The sequence below is a fragment of the Lissotriton vulgaris genome, chromosome 1_1 (genome assembly GCF_964263255.1).
Source record: "Lissotriton vulgaris chromosome 1_1, aLisVul1.2, whole genome shotgun sequence".
NCBI classification, from domain to species: Eukaryota; Metazoa; Chordata; class Amphibia; order Caudata; family Salamandridae; genus Lissotriton; species Lissotriton vulgaris.
This window is the reverse complement of record NC_141685.1, coordinates 2,087,025,739-2,087,045,731: the sequence shown is the minus strand read 5'-3', so window position 1 is coordinate 2,087,045,731 and position 19,993 is coordinate 2,087,025,739. Positions and strand designations below refer to the sequence as shown.

General features: G+C 41.2%; 1 protein-coding gene and 1 pseudogene across 2 annotated transcripts; one reads left to right on the top strand and one right to left on the bottom strand.

Moving 5' to 3' along the window:
* Positions 1-4,618: 4,618 nt before the first annotated feature.
* LOC147751637 (uncharacterized) lies at positions 4,619-8,520 on the bottom strand. Its single transcript, XM_086939019.1, has 7 exons — positions 8,331-8,520; positions 7,110-7,861; positions 6,744-6,800; positions 6,553-6,664; positions 6,252-6,388; positions 5,737-5,983; positions 4,619-4,773 (listed from the first exon to the last, which is right to left on the bottom strand). The coding sequence occupies exons 1-7, from the start codon at positions 8,518-8,520 to the stop codon at positions 4,619-4,621; spliced, it is 1,650 nt and encodes a 549-aa protein (XP_086795145.1).
* A 6,918-nt stretch (positions 8,521-15,438) lies between these two features.
* On the top strand, positions 15,439-19,229 carry LOC147751636 (uncharacterized; annotated as a pseudogene). The gene is made up of 3 exons (XR_015300074.1): positions 15,439-15,550; positions 16,233-16,347; positions 16,578-19,229. The product of XR_015300074.1 is annotated as an uncharacterized LOC147751636 (transcript).
* Positions 19,230-19,993: the final 764 nt, after the last annotated feature.

Here is a 19,993-nt window from a genome sequence, read left to right as displayed (position 1 = left end):
TGTAAACAAATTGTTGGCCACTTTTTAGATGTGAACTAAAAATGTAACTTTGCTCCATAGAAAATCCCAATATGCTTTCCAGAGAGCTTTTTTTAATTGAGGGTTGTCTCATGCATGAGTAATTTGAAGTTTTGACAAAGGTAATTTGCTCTCTTTGTTTATTTTTCAAACGGCTCATTATGTTGTATTAATTAGATTGAATATGTCTTCACAATCTTAATTGCACTCTATAAAATATGTTATTAGTGTGATTTTTCACAGTTGACCATGTTCCAGTGATAAGTAAAGTGGACTTTACGTGAAGTATTACTAACACACATATTCGACAAACATTTTATCTGAGAAAATATATAACATTTACACCTTTGAAGCGTGACCTCTATTTTCCACACCGTTCTCCTCCCATGCGTGGTCCTTTCTTCTTTCGCCACCCATTCTGTCCTCCACTCCCTCACATTTTTAAATTCATTTTTTTACCCTAGCACTTGCTGACTCTTTCAAAGGAAATGTCTTTATTTTCTCCTTGTTTTTGTGTGTTGAAACAACTCGCCCCTGTTTTTATTACGGTTATTTATTTGTGTATTTGTTGTTGTGTTGGTGTTGTGCGCGTACACAGACGAAAACGCCATTCAATGACTGCTTTGCCACCACAGGCACGTGGAAGGAGGTTTGCAGGTGTTTTCTGGGTTAACTGCGCAGAGCCGGCATCATCACCGAGCCCTGATTGTGGGGTTTTCCCTAAAAGAGAGAATATGCTGAGCCAGTGCCACGTCACAGGCTTGTCCAATATGATATCACTGTCCCCAACCTTTGTTAGAAGCTGCGTGAAGAGCTGCCTCAGAAGCTGGTTGAACCCGCCGTGCCAGCATTCCCTTCGCATCTACGGCATCGCACGCGACCCCGGCGTGGCATGGTTCCCCAGTCCAGGCTGTACTCGTGTATATTGGCCCAGTGCAGCAAAGCAGGCCTTTCATTGAACATTTCAACGGGGGGGGGAGAATACAGGGCGCCTTCTGCCCCCTCCCCTTCTAAATCAGAGGTCTGACACAAATGTATATCTGTATTTTATTTTTATTTTAGATTCTAACCTTTGAGGCAGGCCTTCGGTGTACCCTCGCTTTTCATAAGCAGCTCTCTCCCTGACTCTTGCATCCTGGCCTCCCCATGCCAGCTTATGCCCTCTGGTCCTATTACTGTACACTCGATCTGATGTTACAGCCCTCGCTCTGCCGGCCCACTCCCTGTAGGATGGCGCTTAACAGCTACCCAGTGTGCACCCCCTCTTCCCACACACAATAGGTAGCACTATACTGTCTGACGTTTACCAGCTGTTGCGATGTGCGTAGGGATCTGTAGCCGCATACTGCACTCACAAGTCGACTCACTATTCCCAGAGTCAAAAGTGCGATTGTATAAAAGGTCCGAACTGGCTCAAGGTGTCACACCACTAGTGAGACCACTTGGTCACTGTTACTTTATCAAGTCAGTTAGGCTAGTGCAGGTTCCTGGGTACCAATGCTCATAGAAGGTATTCTGGGAGTTGTTTTCATTTGAGTGGCAGGCCGGATACCAATGGTTTGTTCAGAATAGCCAAGCATGGCTATTCTTGCTTCCCTGCCACCTGGGTGTGCTTGCTTCCCTGCCCCCTGGTTGTGCTTGCTTCCCTGCCCCCTGGCTGTGCTTGCTTCCCTGTCCCCTGGCTGTGCTTGCTTCCCCGCCCCCTGGCTGTGCTTGCTCCCCCGCCCTCTGGTTCCCCTTCCCCTGGCTGTGCTTGCTCCCCTGCCACCTGGCTGTGCTTGCTCCCCTGCCACCTGGCTGTGCTTGCTCCCTTGCCACCTGGCTGTGCTTGCTTCCCTGCCACCTGGCTGTGCTTGTTTTATTACATATGGTACCCACAATCACTTCAAGTACGTATGTTGTGATCGGTAGTCTCTGTCACCTGCTATACATTCCACCATACAGTTTAAGATTCTTTTTTGTATTTGTATTCATCCATTTACACCCTTTTACGTTAAAATAGCTATAGCTTTACTGTATAGTTGCTATAAAAGCTTATAATATGGTACAGTGTGCATTTTAAAAAAAATCACTCCACTGCAAACAAAAAAGCGTGAATAAAAAACATTGCCATTTACAATGCCAGTAGCTCCAACTCCAACAAATGTGAGACCTATTGCAATGTAAATAACAATGCCATTTATTTATACGTAAAAAAACAAAAGAAATGTCATGAGCAATGCCAATAGCTCTAACTTTTCCAAAGGCGAAACCATTGCATTGTAAATGCTTGTTTTTCATCTTGTTAGCAAATATAGGAGTGATTTTGCCAGCAGCTTTTCCTTGCTTCTGACCTTTAGCTTTATAGCAACCCCAAAAGTGTTTGGGCCTCATCAATTAAAATGTCAATGTCCTCAAGCATTATGTTGGCATAGGGGCTTATCACCTGGGTCGGTAAGGGTGAGCTTTGAGCTTTTATTACCCCACCCTGACAGATCCTCAGTAGCTTTGCGCTTGCCGATTGAGAGAGGCTCCTGCGAAGCTGTGCTTAAGTTAAAAGTCAGACTTGGAGAAATAGGAAAAGACTCACCCATATAGCAGTGAGGAGGGTATCCTTGCGAGGTGGTGTGGGGGGGAGAGGGGATGACCGAGCCCAGCCTCCTCCGGGCGCAGACGGGCCCACTCTTGGCCAGGTCTTCGACAAGGCCTGTGCCCGGGCATGTCGCATGCAGCGGGGGCAGCTGGCGAGTGCTTTATATGTCCGAAATACTTGTGAAACCAGGGAGTTTAGGAAAGCCTGGGCTTTAATGTGAAGATGTAGGTTTTAAAGTATTTTTACAGCTTAAAACTAAGAGAAACACTTGACAATTTTGGGATCGCAAAAGGTTGATCTATTAATACACCCTAGTCAATAAGGAAGATCATCCTGGAGTGATTCTGAAGTCATTGGATGACTTCAGCCAGCCATTCCTGGGCACGTCATCCCAAGCCATCCTGAAGTCTGCCCACAGGGCTGATTATTTAAATGGGATGACTCTTACTGTAATCACAAAAACTACGCTAGGATGGTGTTCTGATGACTCTTACTGTAATCACAAAAACTACACTAGGATGGTGTTCTGATGACTCTTACTGTAATCACAAAAACTTCGCTAGGATGGTGTTCTGATGACTTTCACTGACAGGGAGTGATTACCTTTTACAACTCCACGAAGACTAACTGACAACATCAGGATGAGTGAGAATGACTCCTGGATGGGCTCTAGACAATTTAAGGATGACTGATGATTATTCCTGGATGATTCTATAACCGCTTCAGGATGGAAGTCAATTACTCTGGGATGATCCCATAACATTTTCAGGATGAGTGTGGATTATTCCTGGATGATCCTATGACCGCTTCAGGATGGCTATTGATTACTTTCGAATGGTCCTATGACATTTTCAGTTTGAGTGTAGATTACTCTCGGATGATTTAATGACAACTTAAAAATGAACATGTATTACTCAGGATTATTTAAGGACAACTAAAGAATGTGTGGATTACTAAATGATGACTACATAAGGATAATTTAATTAATATAGTATGCCTGTGGATCACAAATAAATCATTACGGGTTGGATTACACCTTGACAATTCCATGTTAGGAGCACGTTGCCAGACTGCCAATATTGCCTTGCAGGGTGCCACTAGGAGAGTAGGAAATTGTCATGTCTAATTCTTTCACTAGCACCGCTGCACCATTAGGCAGCTGAGAACCATGCCCACACATTGGCACTATAATGCAATGTTCAATGGGATTTGGAGCACCCTGCTGACACGTCACAGCTGAATTACCTCATGCATCATGGTCGATGTGGTTCAGTGTTACTCGCTTCACACACAGTTCTCACAGTTTGTTGGCCAGTGCCAGTACCAGTACTATAATGCAATGTTGTCTGCGAGAGTCTAGTTTAGGTTTTGTAATGGAAGGGTACCCTTCCATTACCCCCAAAATACTATGTGTATACAAAAGTGAAACTTTTCCCATTTCGGATGTGTTGTACCAAATACCAATTTGCTCTTGTTTGCAAATCCCGAACATTTTGAATCAGGTCTGCATTATAAAACTCAAGCAAACCAGACAAAAAACGTCTCTAAATCTGGTCCTAATACTCAGATAATTTTTGTCCTTCATTGGAAAGATTACTTTTTAAACTCTAAAGTGAGAGGTAGACACTTGTATAAAATACAAGTTGCTATTTTTAACTATGTTTGTGCTGCAGAAATACCACAAGCACCTTTATATAAAAGAAGTGGCCTGCAGCAATGTTATACCTTTGCATTCAGATCAGCTTAACATGTGCCACTACTCCCATACTCCTGACTCACTGGGATTTGCCTTATTTAGAGGTACAGAGCATTATCGGACGCTGTTTGACATGGTGACCATTTGCAAAACACTAAACAAAACAGTGGTAAAGGAAAAAATTATCAAAAGGGAGGTTTCAATGTAATTTTATTTATCTAAAGCACATATTTGGCCCCACAGGAGCCAGGATACCAAACAAGAGAAAACGTCCAGAAAAAAAATAAGATTCGGGGAAGAAAGGCCGGACTAATGCAACAAGAACAAATAGCTCAACGAAAACCAGCAACTTCGTGATTTGATTCTAGATGCGGAGATTTCCTTAATCCTCTTCTGGCATTGCTGATTTTTATAGCCAGCTTTCTTCTCATACTTCTGTTGTCCAGTGATAACCAGCCGTTGGCACTGCACACAGACTTCATAAACTCTGGAAAAACAAAATAACATACATCAGTATCATGTTCCCACCATTATTTATGGTATTTAATACGGCTGGGCTGCCTATCAAAAGTTCCAATTCCATTATTTCATACAGTCTGCCAGATGAGATATGGTTAGGGTTACATGGTTCCTAAGTGAAACATTAAGGCCACTTGGTCAAAGTTTGGCACAGCTTAGAGCAAAGCATTGATGAAGAAAAAAAAAAGTTCCCTTGTGAACTATGAGCCTCTGGTCCCCAATGACAGTTCTAGCCCCAAGTAGCAGTGTGTCTTCTCTTGCTCTTTCACCCTTTTGAAATGCTGGGGTACTTGATAAAGACTGTACAAATGTAGATGCATTGAAACAAGCATGGGCCATAGTCCTGTTCACTAGACGCGGGCAAGCTTCCTCTGCAAACAGAAAGTAATCAGTGCCAGATTTCTTTACAAAACCTTCATTGAGGCAGCCAGGGTGAGTCTAAACTGTACTTGCAATTATCATATTTGGAAAACAGTCGTCTAAGAAACTAGCATAGTGACCAGAAATCAAAATAGGAGCTTACAACCAAGTGTTAGGACCAGGACCAACTGATCTAATTATTAGGGAGTTGATCCGGTCTAAATAAAAGCTGCGAGCACAGTATATTTTATAAGTGCAGTTTGCTATCACTCATTCATCCAGTTTGAGAACCTCACACCTGGACCTACAGATTTACAAATGAAATCCCAACTCAAGGCTTTGCGCTAGATTTGATTGCCATTTGTAGCACAAGATCAGCACAAACTGTTAAGAAATTACAAGGCACCCCCATTGCTCTTATTGTTCTTTTGCAGACAGCTGTTAAGCAATGATGGAGTCATCATTCAATTATGATACAACCTCACATATGCAAACATACAACACAATGTATAATGAATTGTCACAATCCCAGCTCGACTGAATGTTAATTTGAACATTTGTAATATCTTACCAAACAATGCACCAACCTTCTCCTCGTCAAGGACTGCTGTTCCAGCACGAGCCTTCATTACACCTTTTGCAGATGCAAGTTCTTTAGGAGAAAAAAGTATTTCGCTGATGCCATTGAGAAGAAAACCTGCACTGTCCCGCGCTGACTTGGCTTCCTCCAAGAGTTTGTGCAATTTTCTCTTTGGAACGAGTACATCTCTGAACCGTGAAGGATCGTTTGAGTCCTTTACCAACTGCTGCATATCAGTCTGCAAAATAACACAACTATTAACTATTTGCCATTATGTTAGGTTACAATCTCAAAAATATGCATAGATTGCGGGTTTTTGATTTTGATTTGGCATCTGGTACAAGGCTAACAATGTAATATTTGCTATGTTAGCTCCAGGAGTATAAATCAGCCATACTTAAAAACATTGCAAGCAGAAAGATTTCAAAGTCCTCATGCAGGAAATCTACAAGGTTTGTCCTATATAAACTTTAACTGTGTTAAAAGAGTGGCAAAGAAAAGTATACCTTTTGTACAGTGAATGATCGACTGCATGTTTTTGAGGATGTGGTATCTGTTACATTCCGTGGATTGGTCAAAGCAGACAGCGCATCTTGCAAATACTGTACAGCCAACTCACTATTGCAAGTGCCTTGCAACTGTGCTATAATCAAATAAATACACTTGTTAAAGGCAGCAGATAATAAATACAATATACACTTAACAAGCATACTTTTTGGCAATGCATGTGTTTGGATGGGAAAAAAAAGGATTATTATTGGGAATTTTTTGCAGTTTACGTGGAAAGGTAGAATATGAAGCACGCACCTTTTAAGTGTTCGTTTTCGGCTTGTAACCGTACACACCCCTGACAGGAACCAGGGCCAACAGAAAAGCTTTCGTTTTCAGTAATTATGGACAAGGAGTTATATACCATTTCCTTAGAGAGAAAGCAAATCGTAATTAGTTCATACAAGTGGAAATGCCATTTCCTATGTACCTTTAAAAAAAAAAAATACCCCAGTGTTGAATGATGGACTTTCCTCCGTCATCAAATGAAATGATTCTTCATTGTCCTGAGGGATTAAAAAATAAATAAAAGCAACCATTAGTCCATCATTTATACTGATCATATCAAAAAGTTTTCTATTTGTTTACTCACATTTTAATAGGTAGGTATATGTACCCTATCGTTGAGGAAATGAATGCACCATATTAATTCAATGTTTAAATAAGTATGAAGGCTTTTTGCAGAGATAACTGGTAGAACTTAGGTGGTTTTGGCAACAAAAGGCATGTTACGTTCACAAAGGAAAAAAGGCTGGCATACAGGCCTAACAATATGCAAATGTGTATAATGGCAGCACTCATTTAGCTCTGCTTACATTATGGTCACAGCTTCCGTTGCTTTCAAATTGATCCTCATGGCAAGGGGTACGGTTCACATCCACAGGCGTTACTGCAGATGGAAAGTCACTGTAGGCCGGGCTGTGTGAATGTGAGCCGTTAGCCACAAAACCATGTGGTGTCAAACTATGTTGTGCAAAGTGTACCATCATTTTAGGATCTTGTTTGCAGGGTCTAGTAGGAGTTACTCCATTGCTCGAAACAGCCAGCTTTTGTGTAGGAAATATTTTTTTGGGTTTTAACTGGCCTGGTGGTGAAAGGGAGGCACGTTTTTGCCCTTTATATTTGGCTTTAAGTGGGGACTCCAAGACAAGTTCTTTTTCACGTTCTACTCCGTCATATTTAGTTGTAGATTTTGGATGAAGGACACTAGCCATCCCTGCTAAAAGGGCCAGGTTTTCAAGTTTCTGCAAATTCATCCGCGAACTCGCATCACCAGGCTGAGAAGCTGTGCTTTCGGCATGAGTATGGTTAGCAACTCTTATGTAATCCTGACCACTCTGCTTGGCTTTTTTGTCCTTGCATCTTTTCTCTGCAATTTCTTCCTCTTGGAGCTCACGTAACACCCTCTTAAGTTTTCCAGCGCTTCCCCGATTGCCACAGTCCATCATCAACTGCTTTTCCTCCTGTGCCCTTTGAAGTAACACCTGTTTTAGGCCCTCCGTTGGGCCAGAATAGCTTGCAATTAAGTCTTGACAAATATTTAGAATCGTGAGATACTGTTTCTTCACTAAAAAAAAAAAGAACACATTTTATATATAAACTTCTAAACAGAGATAACACATTGATCACTTGCAATATATCTTCAAGCGCTAGCCAGAATATATAAATAAACAGGTATTGAAATTAAAGGACATGTATAATCTATCCATAACAAAGAAAGTATTCCTTATTAGACAGTACACATTGTAAGCCTGAACTTGAACCTCCTGAAAAACGTTGCCTAAGTAAAATAGTTTATCCACAAATGGCTGCCTTATAGTAGTGCCACAAGCTAAAAGTTTCTGCTCTTTTCATAAGTGGTACATTTGTCATTGGAGAGCAATGCAAGGCATATGTAAGGACATGCATGTCCATTTTCACTGACCATTATTGGATTAACATATTCCCAAATGTAGGATTTTACTGAGTCATAATGGTAATTAGTACCATTATCCTGCAGTTGCAATCTAATATAAAAATTTACTTATTGTGCTTACCAGATGATTGGAAAAGAATCATAGCTATAAAATCTCTCTCTTCTGTGATTGTCCGACCAGCTTCATCTACATTTTCTACCAGCCATTTACAAACAACTTCTCCGGAATTGTCCAAAACCAGAAAGTCTCCATCTTTTCTAACACACACAGAGCGATCGCAAGCGAAAAATAGGACGTTGAATGAAAACATGATGATGCCCTGCTAGATATAAAAAACAGGAATTAGCCTGGGGCTGATTTAAGTTTCAGACGTATCATACAAAGCATATCTAACTATTTCACATATTTAGTTTGAGAAAATAATCACTAAAAGTACACTGACCTGGTGCAATTTATAACTAATATGCGTAGATTTTGCAATGCAAAGAAGTGTTAAGCATTCACTGAAGGCCACTAAGGAAATAGCCTGATTATGCAGTTTAAATAAATATATATATTTTACAGAGTTTTATTTAGCGCGAACTTGACCGGAATCGGATATCAGAGCGCTTAACATAGTACCAGTTGCATTACATGAGGATACATTCATTTTTTTGTAGTCTTTTATTTTGTTAGGCATGGGGAGATGAAGCGATTTGCCCAGAATCACAGAATGTTCAGAGTCATTGCCGAGACTCTAATCCAGTTACCCAGATTCGAGGTCGACCGCCCTAGCCATTATGTGGTAAAGGGAATACATTCATATGATATAATGGTAGGCAGCTCCCTATGGAGCTGCAATAATTGGACTCATTGTCATCAAGCAGAAAGCAATTAAATTGGCACTGCTTGGTAACGCAATACAGCTGTACACACCATTAACCATGCCCCATCTCATCCATTAAATCACATGCTTCTAATGGTAGAAAGTGACCACTGTAAAGCCCATAGGACTACGGGAAAACTTCTGATGCTGTTTGACGGGGAAAAAAAGCTAGAGTGGGTATTTCTTGGAAGAAAGGGGAATGAAAGGTAGTTGGGGCAAGGGAGCTCACATATATATGCACCATATGCACAAGGCGAGAGGAGCAAAGAGATTTGGAGACTGTAGACAGTGTGGGAAATGCTATAGAAGTACTTAAATAAGTTGTTCCTAGTGGTCTCATGCACAAAGCATCATATACCGACCACATGTAAGTTCAACATAACATGCATCAGTAAAGTGCACGTTCACCCAGAGGTATCTGGCCGCTTAACATGTTTATCATTGCCCAACTCAATGTTACTCATTTTGCCCTCCTCAGCAGGGCCAATGGTTGAGTAGACCCACTACAATCTGAACCTTTGATCATGATGCTTTATTCCACTAATCCACCCTACCCAGGTATTTCAAGGCATCAGGAGCAAAGAGAGAAGTTGGGAAGCCAGTAGAAACCAGGAAGAGGACAGAAAGTGTTAAAATAAAAAACTGTCAGAGCGTGAAGTTACCAATTTTGAAAAATCAGACATTTTATTGTAAATACCCACCCTCCCCAATAGAAGTGACAATTGACATAATTTGACTGCTGATAACTTAATTCTACCTTAGTAACACACAGCCTCCTGTTTGCTCAGAACCAGCTGGCTAATTAGAAAAATATTGGGACTTAAAAACCTGCTGGGAAGCTGGCCATACGAGGCATATCCCCTTGAATTGAAGTAAAACTACACATCAACATTTATGCAGCAGCAGTGATGAAGGCACCCCGACTCGGTGGGTGTAACAGGCCTTGCAGCCCGTCTTTATACAAATACACTAAGCTATTATGCAGTATGCATTCAGATATACATGCATCTGGCACCACAAATGTGCACACTGGGGCATACTGTGAGGTTGAAGGTGTCACCAAAAAAGGAACCGGTCCATGTATTACGTAACAAATTCTAAAGCCTAAAATCTGTGCTTAGCATAGTGTGCTGCCCCACTAGTATTTCGCTGCTTCTGTCCATTCATGTGCTCTAAAACGCAAGTAACATTACACCAAGCCTAAAACAAAATCTATTCTCTATGGCACTGGGTAGAAGGACACATAAACATTACTGGCAGGCAAAGACTTCACATTACACCTACAACAAGCCAGGGCTATTGGCTTTGTCAATGGGTGTAATGTGTTTGAGAAACACGCAGCAACCCACACTTATACTACATATTCGAGCTGTTTTCAAAAGGGAAACGCTGTGGCCTAGTGTTACAGTAATCGAATTTCAGGTATCAAATACGGGTTCGAGCCTGCGCTGTGCCTATGCTTTTCAAAAAGTTTCCCTTCCATTTGCGCTCTATATTTAAAGGAGGCTCGATTTACTGGCCTCACACCATGCACTATTTTGTAAACGAAATCTAGTCCCTGTCACTGGGACTAGAAAGCCACATAAACATTTAATATCACTGGCAGGACTCAGCAGCGCTAAGCCCAGGGTTCGTGAGCCTAGGAGCTGTACCTGCTCTGTTTACTAGGACCGAGGTTCAAAATTGGGGTTGATCTGGCAATCAAAGACTGAACATTACACCTACAACAAGCCAGGGCTATTGGCTTTGTCAATGGGTGTAATGTGTTTGTGAAACACGCAGCAACCCACACTTATACTAAATATTCGAGCCATTTTCAAAAGGGAAACGCTGTGGCCTAGTGTTCCAGTAATCGACTTTCAGGTATCAAATGCGGGTTCGAGCCTGCACTGTGCCTATGCTTTTCAAAAAGTTTCCCTTCCATTTGCGCTCTATATTTAAAGGAGGCGCGATTTACTGGCCTCACACCATGCACTATTTTGTAAACGAAATCTAGTCTCTGGGGCACTGGGACTAGAAGGCCACATAAACATTTAATATCACTGGCAGGACCCAGCAGCGCTAAGCCCAGGGTTCGTGAGCCTAGGAGCTGTACCTGCTCTGTTTACTAGGACCAAGCTCAAAATTGGGGTTGATCTGGCAATCAAAGACTGAACATTACACCTACAACAAGCCAGGGCTATTGGCTTTGTCAATGGGTGTAATGTGTTTGTGAAACACGCAGCAACCCACACTTATACTAAATATTCGAGCCGTTTTTAAAAGGGAAACGCTGTGGCCTAGTGTTACAGTAATCGACTTTCAGGTATCAAATGCGGGTTCGAGCCTGCACTGCGCCTGTGCATTTTCCCTTCCATTTGCGCTCTATATTTAAAGGAGCCTAGATTTACTGGCCTCACACCATGCGCTATTTTGTAAACGAAATCTAGTCCCTGGGGCACTGGGACTAGAAGACCACATTACTGGCAGGACCCAGCCCCAGGGTCCGGGTCTATGAGCGCCTGCTCTTTGTTTAGGCGATCGGAGAGCCTGCTCTTGCAGAATCCGGGTAACTGGTCTCGATCAGCTCGGGGGGGGGGGGGGTGCGTTGACTGGCGTGCGCGCGCTATCTTGTCGATGCACGAGCCTATATCTCGAGTAAGCTGGACCTCAGCTGCAGCATGTCTTACCTGAAAAAATGTGGAATCCCTCAAGTTTTACTGCTTTCAGAAGGCCAAGTTTGAAAATAAAGAGACATAAGCCGATCCATTGTGCCCTTTTTATGGCCATTGCACCCTCGCTGAATTCGTCCTTGCAGCAGACCAATGCCGTCACTTCCGGCGTTCCCTGATGTGCGTAGTCTTTGGGAGCCTACCTGATTACTTCAGGTATATGCCTAAAGGTGAGCGCAAGCATGCTGTCAATGTTAACATTTTGGGTATTTAATTGTTGCATGTGTATTAAACAGTTAAGGGAGCGCAGAGCTGCTGCGAGGACCCGGGTTCGAGTCCCAGCGCGGGCAGGCATTAGGTTTTGATGCGTTTCTGTAAAAAAGTTATTTCAGTTTGTTTGTGGGGACTTTTAGTAAATAATATGTAACGGGTAAATATGGTGTGCAAGGAAGGGCCTTGAATTCCTCTCGCTGAGCCTAGCTGTTTTTTTCCTTATTGAAACAGTTGCATCTGATTGGCTCCTAAAGCTGACTCCACATGAGCATCGTCTCGAGGTGCTCGTGGGAAATCAGGGTTTCCGATGTATGCAGTGTTTCTTAAAATGATGATTTACGATCCTGCTGCAGATCGAGCAACCATTTGTCTGGTACTTTTTAAATTCAGACTAACTGAATGTGTAGCTGGGTTTCTGCCTCTTTCACAGATATCCTTGTGTGCAGTTTAGAAGTTACTATCGGACTGACCTATCATCAAAGAGCTGCATACAACATTTTATTTTTGTGTTGTGATATAGTTAGAACTTCTCCATTCTTTCAAAATTCGAATGTTACAAAAAAGAGTTTTTTTGGGCAGTTATAACTTTATATCTGTAAAGCCAACCCCCAACCACTATATACTCTTTAAATCCTGAGTTTGTGCTTCTCCAGAAAAAAACCCTTGTATAATATACTGCCCACCATCTGTGGATGACTTGATTTCTAAACCTTGTTATCCTCATTGGCTTATGTGACATTCCCCGTAGACTGATTTATTGTCTCTGTATAATGTGTGCTGTTATGTAAAGTACTGTGAGACCCTACACTCATGAGTAACGCTATACAACAAATGGCATAGATATGAGAGAGAGCCAACGGCGAGATGAGGGGCACTAGTGGAGGGTGGCAGTGAGGGAATCCGAGGAGGAGGTCATGGGGTGGGGGTACTACAGAGAGATGAGGGGCACTGCCGGAGGGTGGCAGTGAGGGAATCTGAGGAAGGGGTCATGGGGTAGGGAAACTACAGAGAGATCAGGGGCACCTGTGGAGGGTGGCAGTTAAGGAGTCTGAGGAGGAGGTCACGGGGGGTGGAGACTACGAAGCGATGAGGGGCGCTGGTGGATAGTGGCAGTGAGGGGATCTGAGGAGGAGGTCATGGGCTGTGGGGGAGCTACGGAGAGATGAGAGGCACTGGTGGAGGGTGGTAGTTAGGGTGACTGCGGAGTAGGCAGTGAGGGGGAGTGGCTACGGAGAGATGAGGGGCACTGTTGGAGGTTGGTAGTTGAGTTATCTACAGAGAAAGAGGTGAAAGAAGATGTCAAAAACACTTTTGCACCAGCACTAAAGCCGGCCGATTAGGACAACTGTGGAGCATACTTTAACATGCATGCTAATTAGATTTACTGCTATTTTCAATGTTTCAAGTTTGAAGGTGATTTTAGTATTGTATTTTACTGGGAATAATAAAAGTGGAACTGAATGGTGGCTGATATGGGGGGATGGGGATGTATTTTGCGCTTGTTAAAATGATTTCACCCTAGTTTATTTATTTTGTATTTACATTGAAATATAGCGGACGCGTGTTTTGTGTTCTACACATGTGACAGCGTGCCCATCTCCTCTGTTGCACGTGGGACTAAATAATCTGCTGTTCATGTGGGGGCACTTTTATCAGTGTTTATTCTGCTCTGTGTTTCCCTCATGGTTGTACAGAATGCATGCATAGTGCTAACTACCCCTAGTGAAGTAGTGTGGCTCACTGGTTAGAGGCGGCAGACCCGAGAGCAGAGGACAGCCCGGGACCAGGGTTCGATTCCCGGCGCGGCAGGTTTCTGGACCAGGGTCAGCGGACTCGATAATTCTCTCGCCTCGGTGCCCACTCTGATCAGCGATCACACTCGGCAACTCTGGGCATTAGCTTGCCTCATCTTCACTAACAGCCCCACCAGACCGCCGGGGATGCCTGGTCTCACCCTGGAGATACCCATTAAGGGACCATCTCTCAGGGAAGCCAGGAAGGGTTTCGCAGCGGTCGAAGCGCCTTGGGACCCTACGGGTAAGTAGTGCGCTATATAAATGCCAATACATTTACATTTAACAAGCACCTAAAGCGAACCGCAGGCCCCGTCGCCTCACCGTGCAGCAATCCCACCCTGCGGGTGCCACCTTCCTCTACATAAGCCCGGTATTTGTAAACCTCACCATCAAAACCCTCTCACCCTCCCTCACCCTCACACCCCCTCATATCCTCACACCCTCACCATCACCCTCACACCCCCTCACACACCCCCACACCCTCACCCACCCCATCACCCTTACACCCCTCAGTCTCACACACCCTCACTCTCACACACCCTTAACCTCACACATTCTCACCCTCACACACCCTCCCACACCCTCACCCTCTCACACACCCTCTCACAGACCCTCACCACTCTACCACTCCACCGCACTCACTCTACCACTCTACCGCCCTCACTCTACTGCCCTCACTGTACCGCCCTCACTCTACTGCCCTCACTCTACCTCCCTTACTCTACCGCCCGCACTCTTCCACCCCACCTCCTTCTTTAACTCCCTGTTCTCTTCTGCTGTGCTGATCTGCTGCTCTCTTCCACATACATCCTTCTCTAACCGCACACACACATACATACAACCAAGCACACAGACACAACACACATGCAACCACACACACACAACCACACAAACACACACAACCACACCACACACACAATCTCACACACAAACACACACAACAACACACACACAACCACAGCCACACACACAACCACACACACAACCACACACACAACCACACACTCAACAAGACACTCAACAAGACACTTTTTACATGTAAAAACTTTTACCATTAAAAATTAAAAACAACATTAGGTCACTATCCTTTATTTATAACATTTCACACAAAATTGTGAGTTTGCACATCAATACATGTAAAAAAGGACAAAACTAAACATGTAACTTTACTAATGCCAAAATGTAACATTTTGTCGATGTATAACTATTCCCTTTACAAAAAACAAAATTAATACTTTTATAATTTGAAAAAATATGAACAAAAAAAAATACATTTGCAACACCAAAAGGTCAAACTTTTCTATTGCGAGACCTATTGCATTTTCAATGCTTGTTTTGGTTTGTGGCTAACACACTTACTTTCCTGCCCTCTATTGAGGCTGGGATTTACCCATAAGGTTCAACTCCCTTATTGTTGTTTATCTATATATTCAGGGGACAGACAGGGAGTCCCATTCCTGCCTGTACTGGCAAATACCCTTTCTCTCTTCATTGTTTACCAAGTAGTTTTAAATGCCAAGTCAAAGTGGAATAATACCAGGCGAGGAACTCAAAGTATTGTCTCTGCGCGAAAGACCCACAGCTCAATTTCCATATTTAAAGTGTTTCAATCTGTACTCCACAGTATGTACATCCGTTGAATGTGCAAATAATTATTCAAGACTATTGGAAGCAGAAAAAATGATGCAAGTGAATGAAGGAGGACAACTTAGAAAAGGAAAGAAACGTGGGCCATACAAAAAATGGTTATTAGAGGTAAGCGCACATTATAAAACATTACACTGAATCTGTTCAGAGGACACTTCAATCTACAAAACATTTTTACTCACAGCGGCCGGTAACCTCAGAAGACACTCTTTTATAATGACAATTATATTAAAGTCTGCTTTCTACACTAGTCACTTTCAACTGGACATTTGCCTCGAATTGCAATGAGGTTTGTGTTTAGAGATTAAGGTGATATGAATTGTCCAATAAACATAGACACTAAGATCTAGTTAATAGTACTTCAGATGGCTCATATTTCTTTTTGAGACAGCAGTGTCAAAGAGGCTTCCTTGGAAAGAGAATGATCTGATCTGCATGATTTTTGATGTACCCGGCTGATTTCTTTCGTGTGATTGTTTAGTTAGGCAAGTCCTTAATAGAGGAAACATGTAAGTAAGTAAGTAAATGTTGTCTATGCACTTAATATATTACTGTAATCGGCTTCAAATTCATGTTCTGCGGAGACAAAACAATGCGTTTTGCAATTAAATGGCGCAGTAATTTTAACGTGATCACAAAGTTAAATTGTCCAGTTTTGAGAATACATTATTAACCGAATAAGTCACCAAACTATCTTCTCTGATTTGACTTTTAGAAGTTGCAAAAAGTCCTGTGCTACACGTTATAAGTGCTAAATTCAATTAATTGGTCTTTTTCTGTATGAGAGTAGACAGAACATTTCATTAAGGAAGCAGATGACAACATTATACAATATGCAGCACCAAAGAAAGTAAAAGAAGGATCCTTGCAGACTTCACGCACAGCAGATGACAGTATCCCCACAGGTACAGTATGAAATTATATACTCTCTTTTATACCGCTTGCATTAACAATTTGAGGCATGAAAGTGTATAGTTTGAAAGCGCATCACCTGCAAAAATGAAGGGCCTCATCAACCCACATTGAGTTTCTGCCACATAAAATGTACTTGGTTACTGACACATAATACATTTACAATCAAATTAAACATATTTTGCTTACTAAATGTACAATAACATATTTTCTTTTGTTACAGTTCTTCATACATCACCTTCTGCAGAGCACTGTACATTGCATTCAGACAACAGTACAGCATTACCAGATTATACCCCACCAGTAGATGACACAGATGGAGATCCAATTGACGCTGTTTGGGATACACTTTGTAGCAGCTTAAACGGTGAAATGGATGCTCGGCTTAAAGATGATTTAATTAATGACTCGGATTCTGGTTTTGAACAACTTATGGATCAAGTTGGATATACCATTCAAAAGGAGTACGAAGAAATTAAAATTTGTTCTGATCAAACTAATACCACAGATGAATCAACACCTATTTTTGAGGGCTCCAACAAATGTTTAGGGGTGGTCATACTATTGCTTTGTTGCTTTATTATTCGTTTTCGCTTGAGTGATGAGGCAGCTGGCTATATGCTGAATCTTATCTATTTGCTCTTGCCACGTGATAATAGAATGTTCAAAACTATGTATCACCTTCACAAATATATAAAAAAAAGTGTTAAGGCCCCACATATTACTTACTATTGTGCCACTTGCTATACACATGTTGATAAAAACACTCAGACCTGTCCTAACCAACATTGTTTGAAAGATTTGATTCAAAGTGACTCAGTCTCTTATTTCATTCAACATAGCCTAATTGCACAGTTACAGACTATGTTTAGGCGGAAACATTTTACAGAAAAGGTAAGGAAACATCGATTTGATCACTATATGGAGAATGAGAAACAAACAATGAAAGATGTATATGATGGGGAAATGTATTTGGATTTATTCAAGAGTGGATTCCTGAAAAACCCTAACAGCCTTTCATTTGCAATGAACACAGATGGTGTTCCTGTATTTAAAAGTTCTAAAATATCAATGTGGCCAGTGTACTTAATGGTAAATGAGCTGCCTGTATCTCAAAGAAAGCTGCGTGAAAATATATTACTGTATGGTATTTGGGTTTCCACAAAAAAGCCAATAATGTGGTCTTTCTTAAAACCATTATATGAGGAACTTGCACAGCTGGAAAGTGGAGTGTCATTTCAAGATCATAACAATTGTAGTTTTACTTGCCATGCTACACTTCTGACAATCACATGTGATTTAACAGCTCGTTGTCTTGTTTCAAACAGTACCCAGTTTAATGGGAAATTTGGGTGCTGGCATTGTCTACAAGAGGGTGAAGTGACTGTTTCAGGAAAAGGGCACAGTAGAGTATTTCCTTACAATGCTGAAAACCCAAAAGGCCCACCAAGGACACTCGATACTATTAAATCTGATGTAAACAGTGCAATAGCTAATATCGAGAGTGGACTTTCTGATTACAGTGTAAGAGGGATCAAAGGTCCCATGTGGTTCATGTTTTTGAAACATTTTTGTGTAACCAGATCGTTTGTGATTGATTACATGCATGGTGTCTGCAGTGGCATTATGAAATTGTGGATGACCATCTGGTTCACTAAAGAATACAAGCATCATTCATACTCTTTTTATGATAAAGTCAAAATAGTTAATGTCTATTTGAAACAGATAAAACCCACACTGGACGTTAGTAGAGTTCCAAGGTCTGTTGATGAACTACCATATTGGAAGGCCTCAGAGTTTCGAAACTTTCTTTTATTTTATGGAATGCCTGTGTTAAAACATGTTTTAGATAGATAACGCTATTTACACTTTTGTTTACTTATGAAAGCAATTCATAAGCTATTAAATGATGACATTAGCCAGGAAGATTTAAATATAGCAGAACAGTGTTTACTTTTGTTTGTGCAACTGTTTAATGATTTACATGAAAAAAGATGTTTTAACAATGAACGTTCATCAATTGGTCCACTTAGTAGACAGTGTAAGAGCAACAGGGCCTCTGTTTACTGCTAATTGTTTTGTTTTTGAAGATCTTAATGGTTTTCTTTTACAACATGTGCATGGTACAGTAGGCATAGAAACACAAATTCTAGATGCAGTAAATATGATACAAGTAATACCTGTGTTAATGGAAAATCATTTGCCTCCTGATAGTGTTGAGGCTGAATTTGACCACAGTATGATGTGTTCATATAATAGAAAGATACAGCGATACTTAAAAATTGAAAAATGCATTTACAGTGTTGGTTCTACATACCCTTACAGCTTAACAGAGAATGAATATATAGCAGTAACTCAGCTCACTCATATTTTAGGCACGGATGTAGTAGCCTTTAACAAAATATTTTTAGAACAAAGCAATCTTCTTGTTTACAGCTCTAATTACACTCGTATTCAGAGGAGAGACCAAAGTGTAATAAAATATGAAACAGAACCTGGAGTGTTTGCTTATGGCAGAGTCACTAGATTCATTCAGTGTAAGCAGACAGACGTGTCTGTTAACCTAGCTCTCATGGTTCCACTCAAGTGTGAATACTATGACATCAGGGAACCAGTTCATCTGGTAGTAGTAGATAACAACATCACAGCTATCAGGCTATCAATGATAAAATGTGCCTGTTTTTACATTCAGGTAGAAAATGAATCATTTGCAAGTGAAATGCCAAATCGATTTGAAATAGATTAAGGAAAATCATGATAGAAAATTCTCCTACATGCACGTCTCTTTTTATAGCACATTTGATTAGAAATCATCTTGATAAGCATTCTTAACCTGTGCTCCAAGGACACCTAGGGGTCCGCAACACCTACGCAGGAGTCCTAGACTGCTCATAAAACACAGAATTGTTGGCCAAATAATAAAGTGCATATCAATATAGAAGCAAAATGTACAACTGAGATATCAAAACATTTTTATAAATGTGCAGCAAATAATTCATTTGGTATCCTCACATTGATTTTGTGAAGCAGTGCAAGTACATCAAATACAATATAGTATACCTAATGGCTGGTCTCAATTGAGTTTAGAAAAGCTTCAACCTTCCCATTAAAAGTAAAAAAAGTTTTTGCATTTGTTTGTGAATTAAATTAAATATTTAATAATTTGTGTATTTGTTTGATGAATGCTTGTTTCTGTCATCTTGTGTATTATTTTGCGGTGCAAATCAATAAATATCACATGGATAAATAAAGATTTGGCTGCATAATATGCCTCCAGTGATTGCATAATGTGCAGCATTTATTTCTGTTACGTTATTTAGTCTATCCTGCCACATATTTTCATACTTCATTGTCCCTTAACTTCATTGACTATGCATACAATGGCCAATGTTCATCTTTATTAATGTTAGACATTGATCCTTTTACAGTGGATACTTATTTTACATGTTTTGTACAAAGAGAAAGTGACAAACATAAAAAAATGTGTTAAAAAATAACCTATGACGTATGCACATTGTATGCTCAGTTGTGTATAATAGAAAACGTAGATGTTGTTTTGCGTTTATCCGCAATTAATCAGGCAATCATCCAACAGTTTGTATTTTCCTAGGAAAACTGAAAAAAAAGGGGTGGACATGC

Bases quoted from the DNA above. Each gene is read 5' to 3' on its own strand.
- LOC147751637 (XM_086939019.1), bottom strand. From the start codon at position 8,520: ATGTTTTCATTCAACGTCCTATTTTTCGCTTGCGATCGCTCTGTGTGT. The intron at 6,389-6,552 runs GTGCGTGCTTCA...ATTTGATTATAG, and splicing joins CGAAAACGAACACTTAAAAG to CACAGTTGCAAGGCACTTGC. The intron at 4,774-5,736 runs GTAAGATATTAC...TTGTTTTTCCAG, and splicing joins GAAGGTTGGTGCATTGTTTG to AGTTTATGAAGTCTGTGTGC.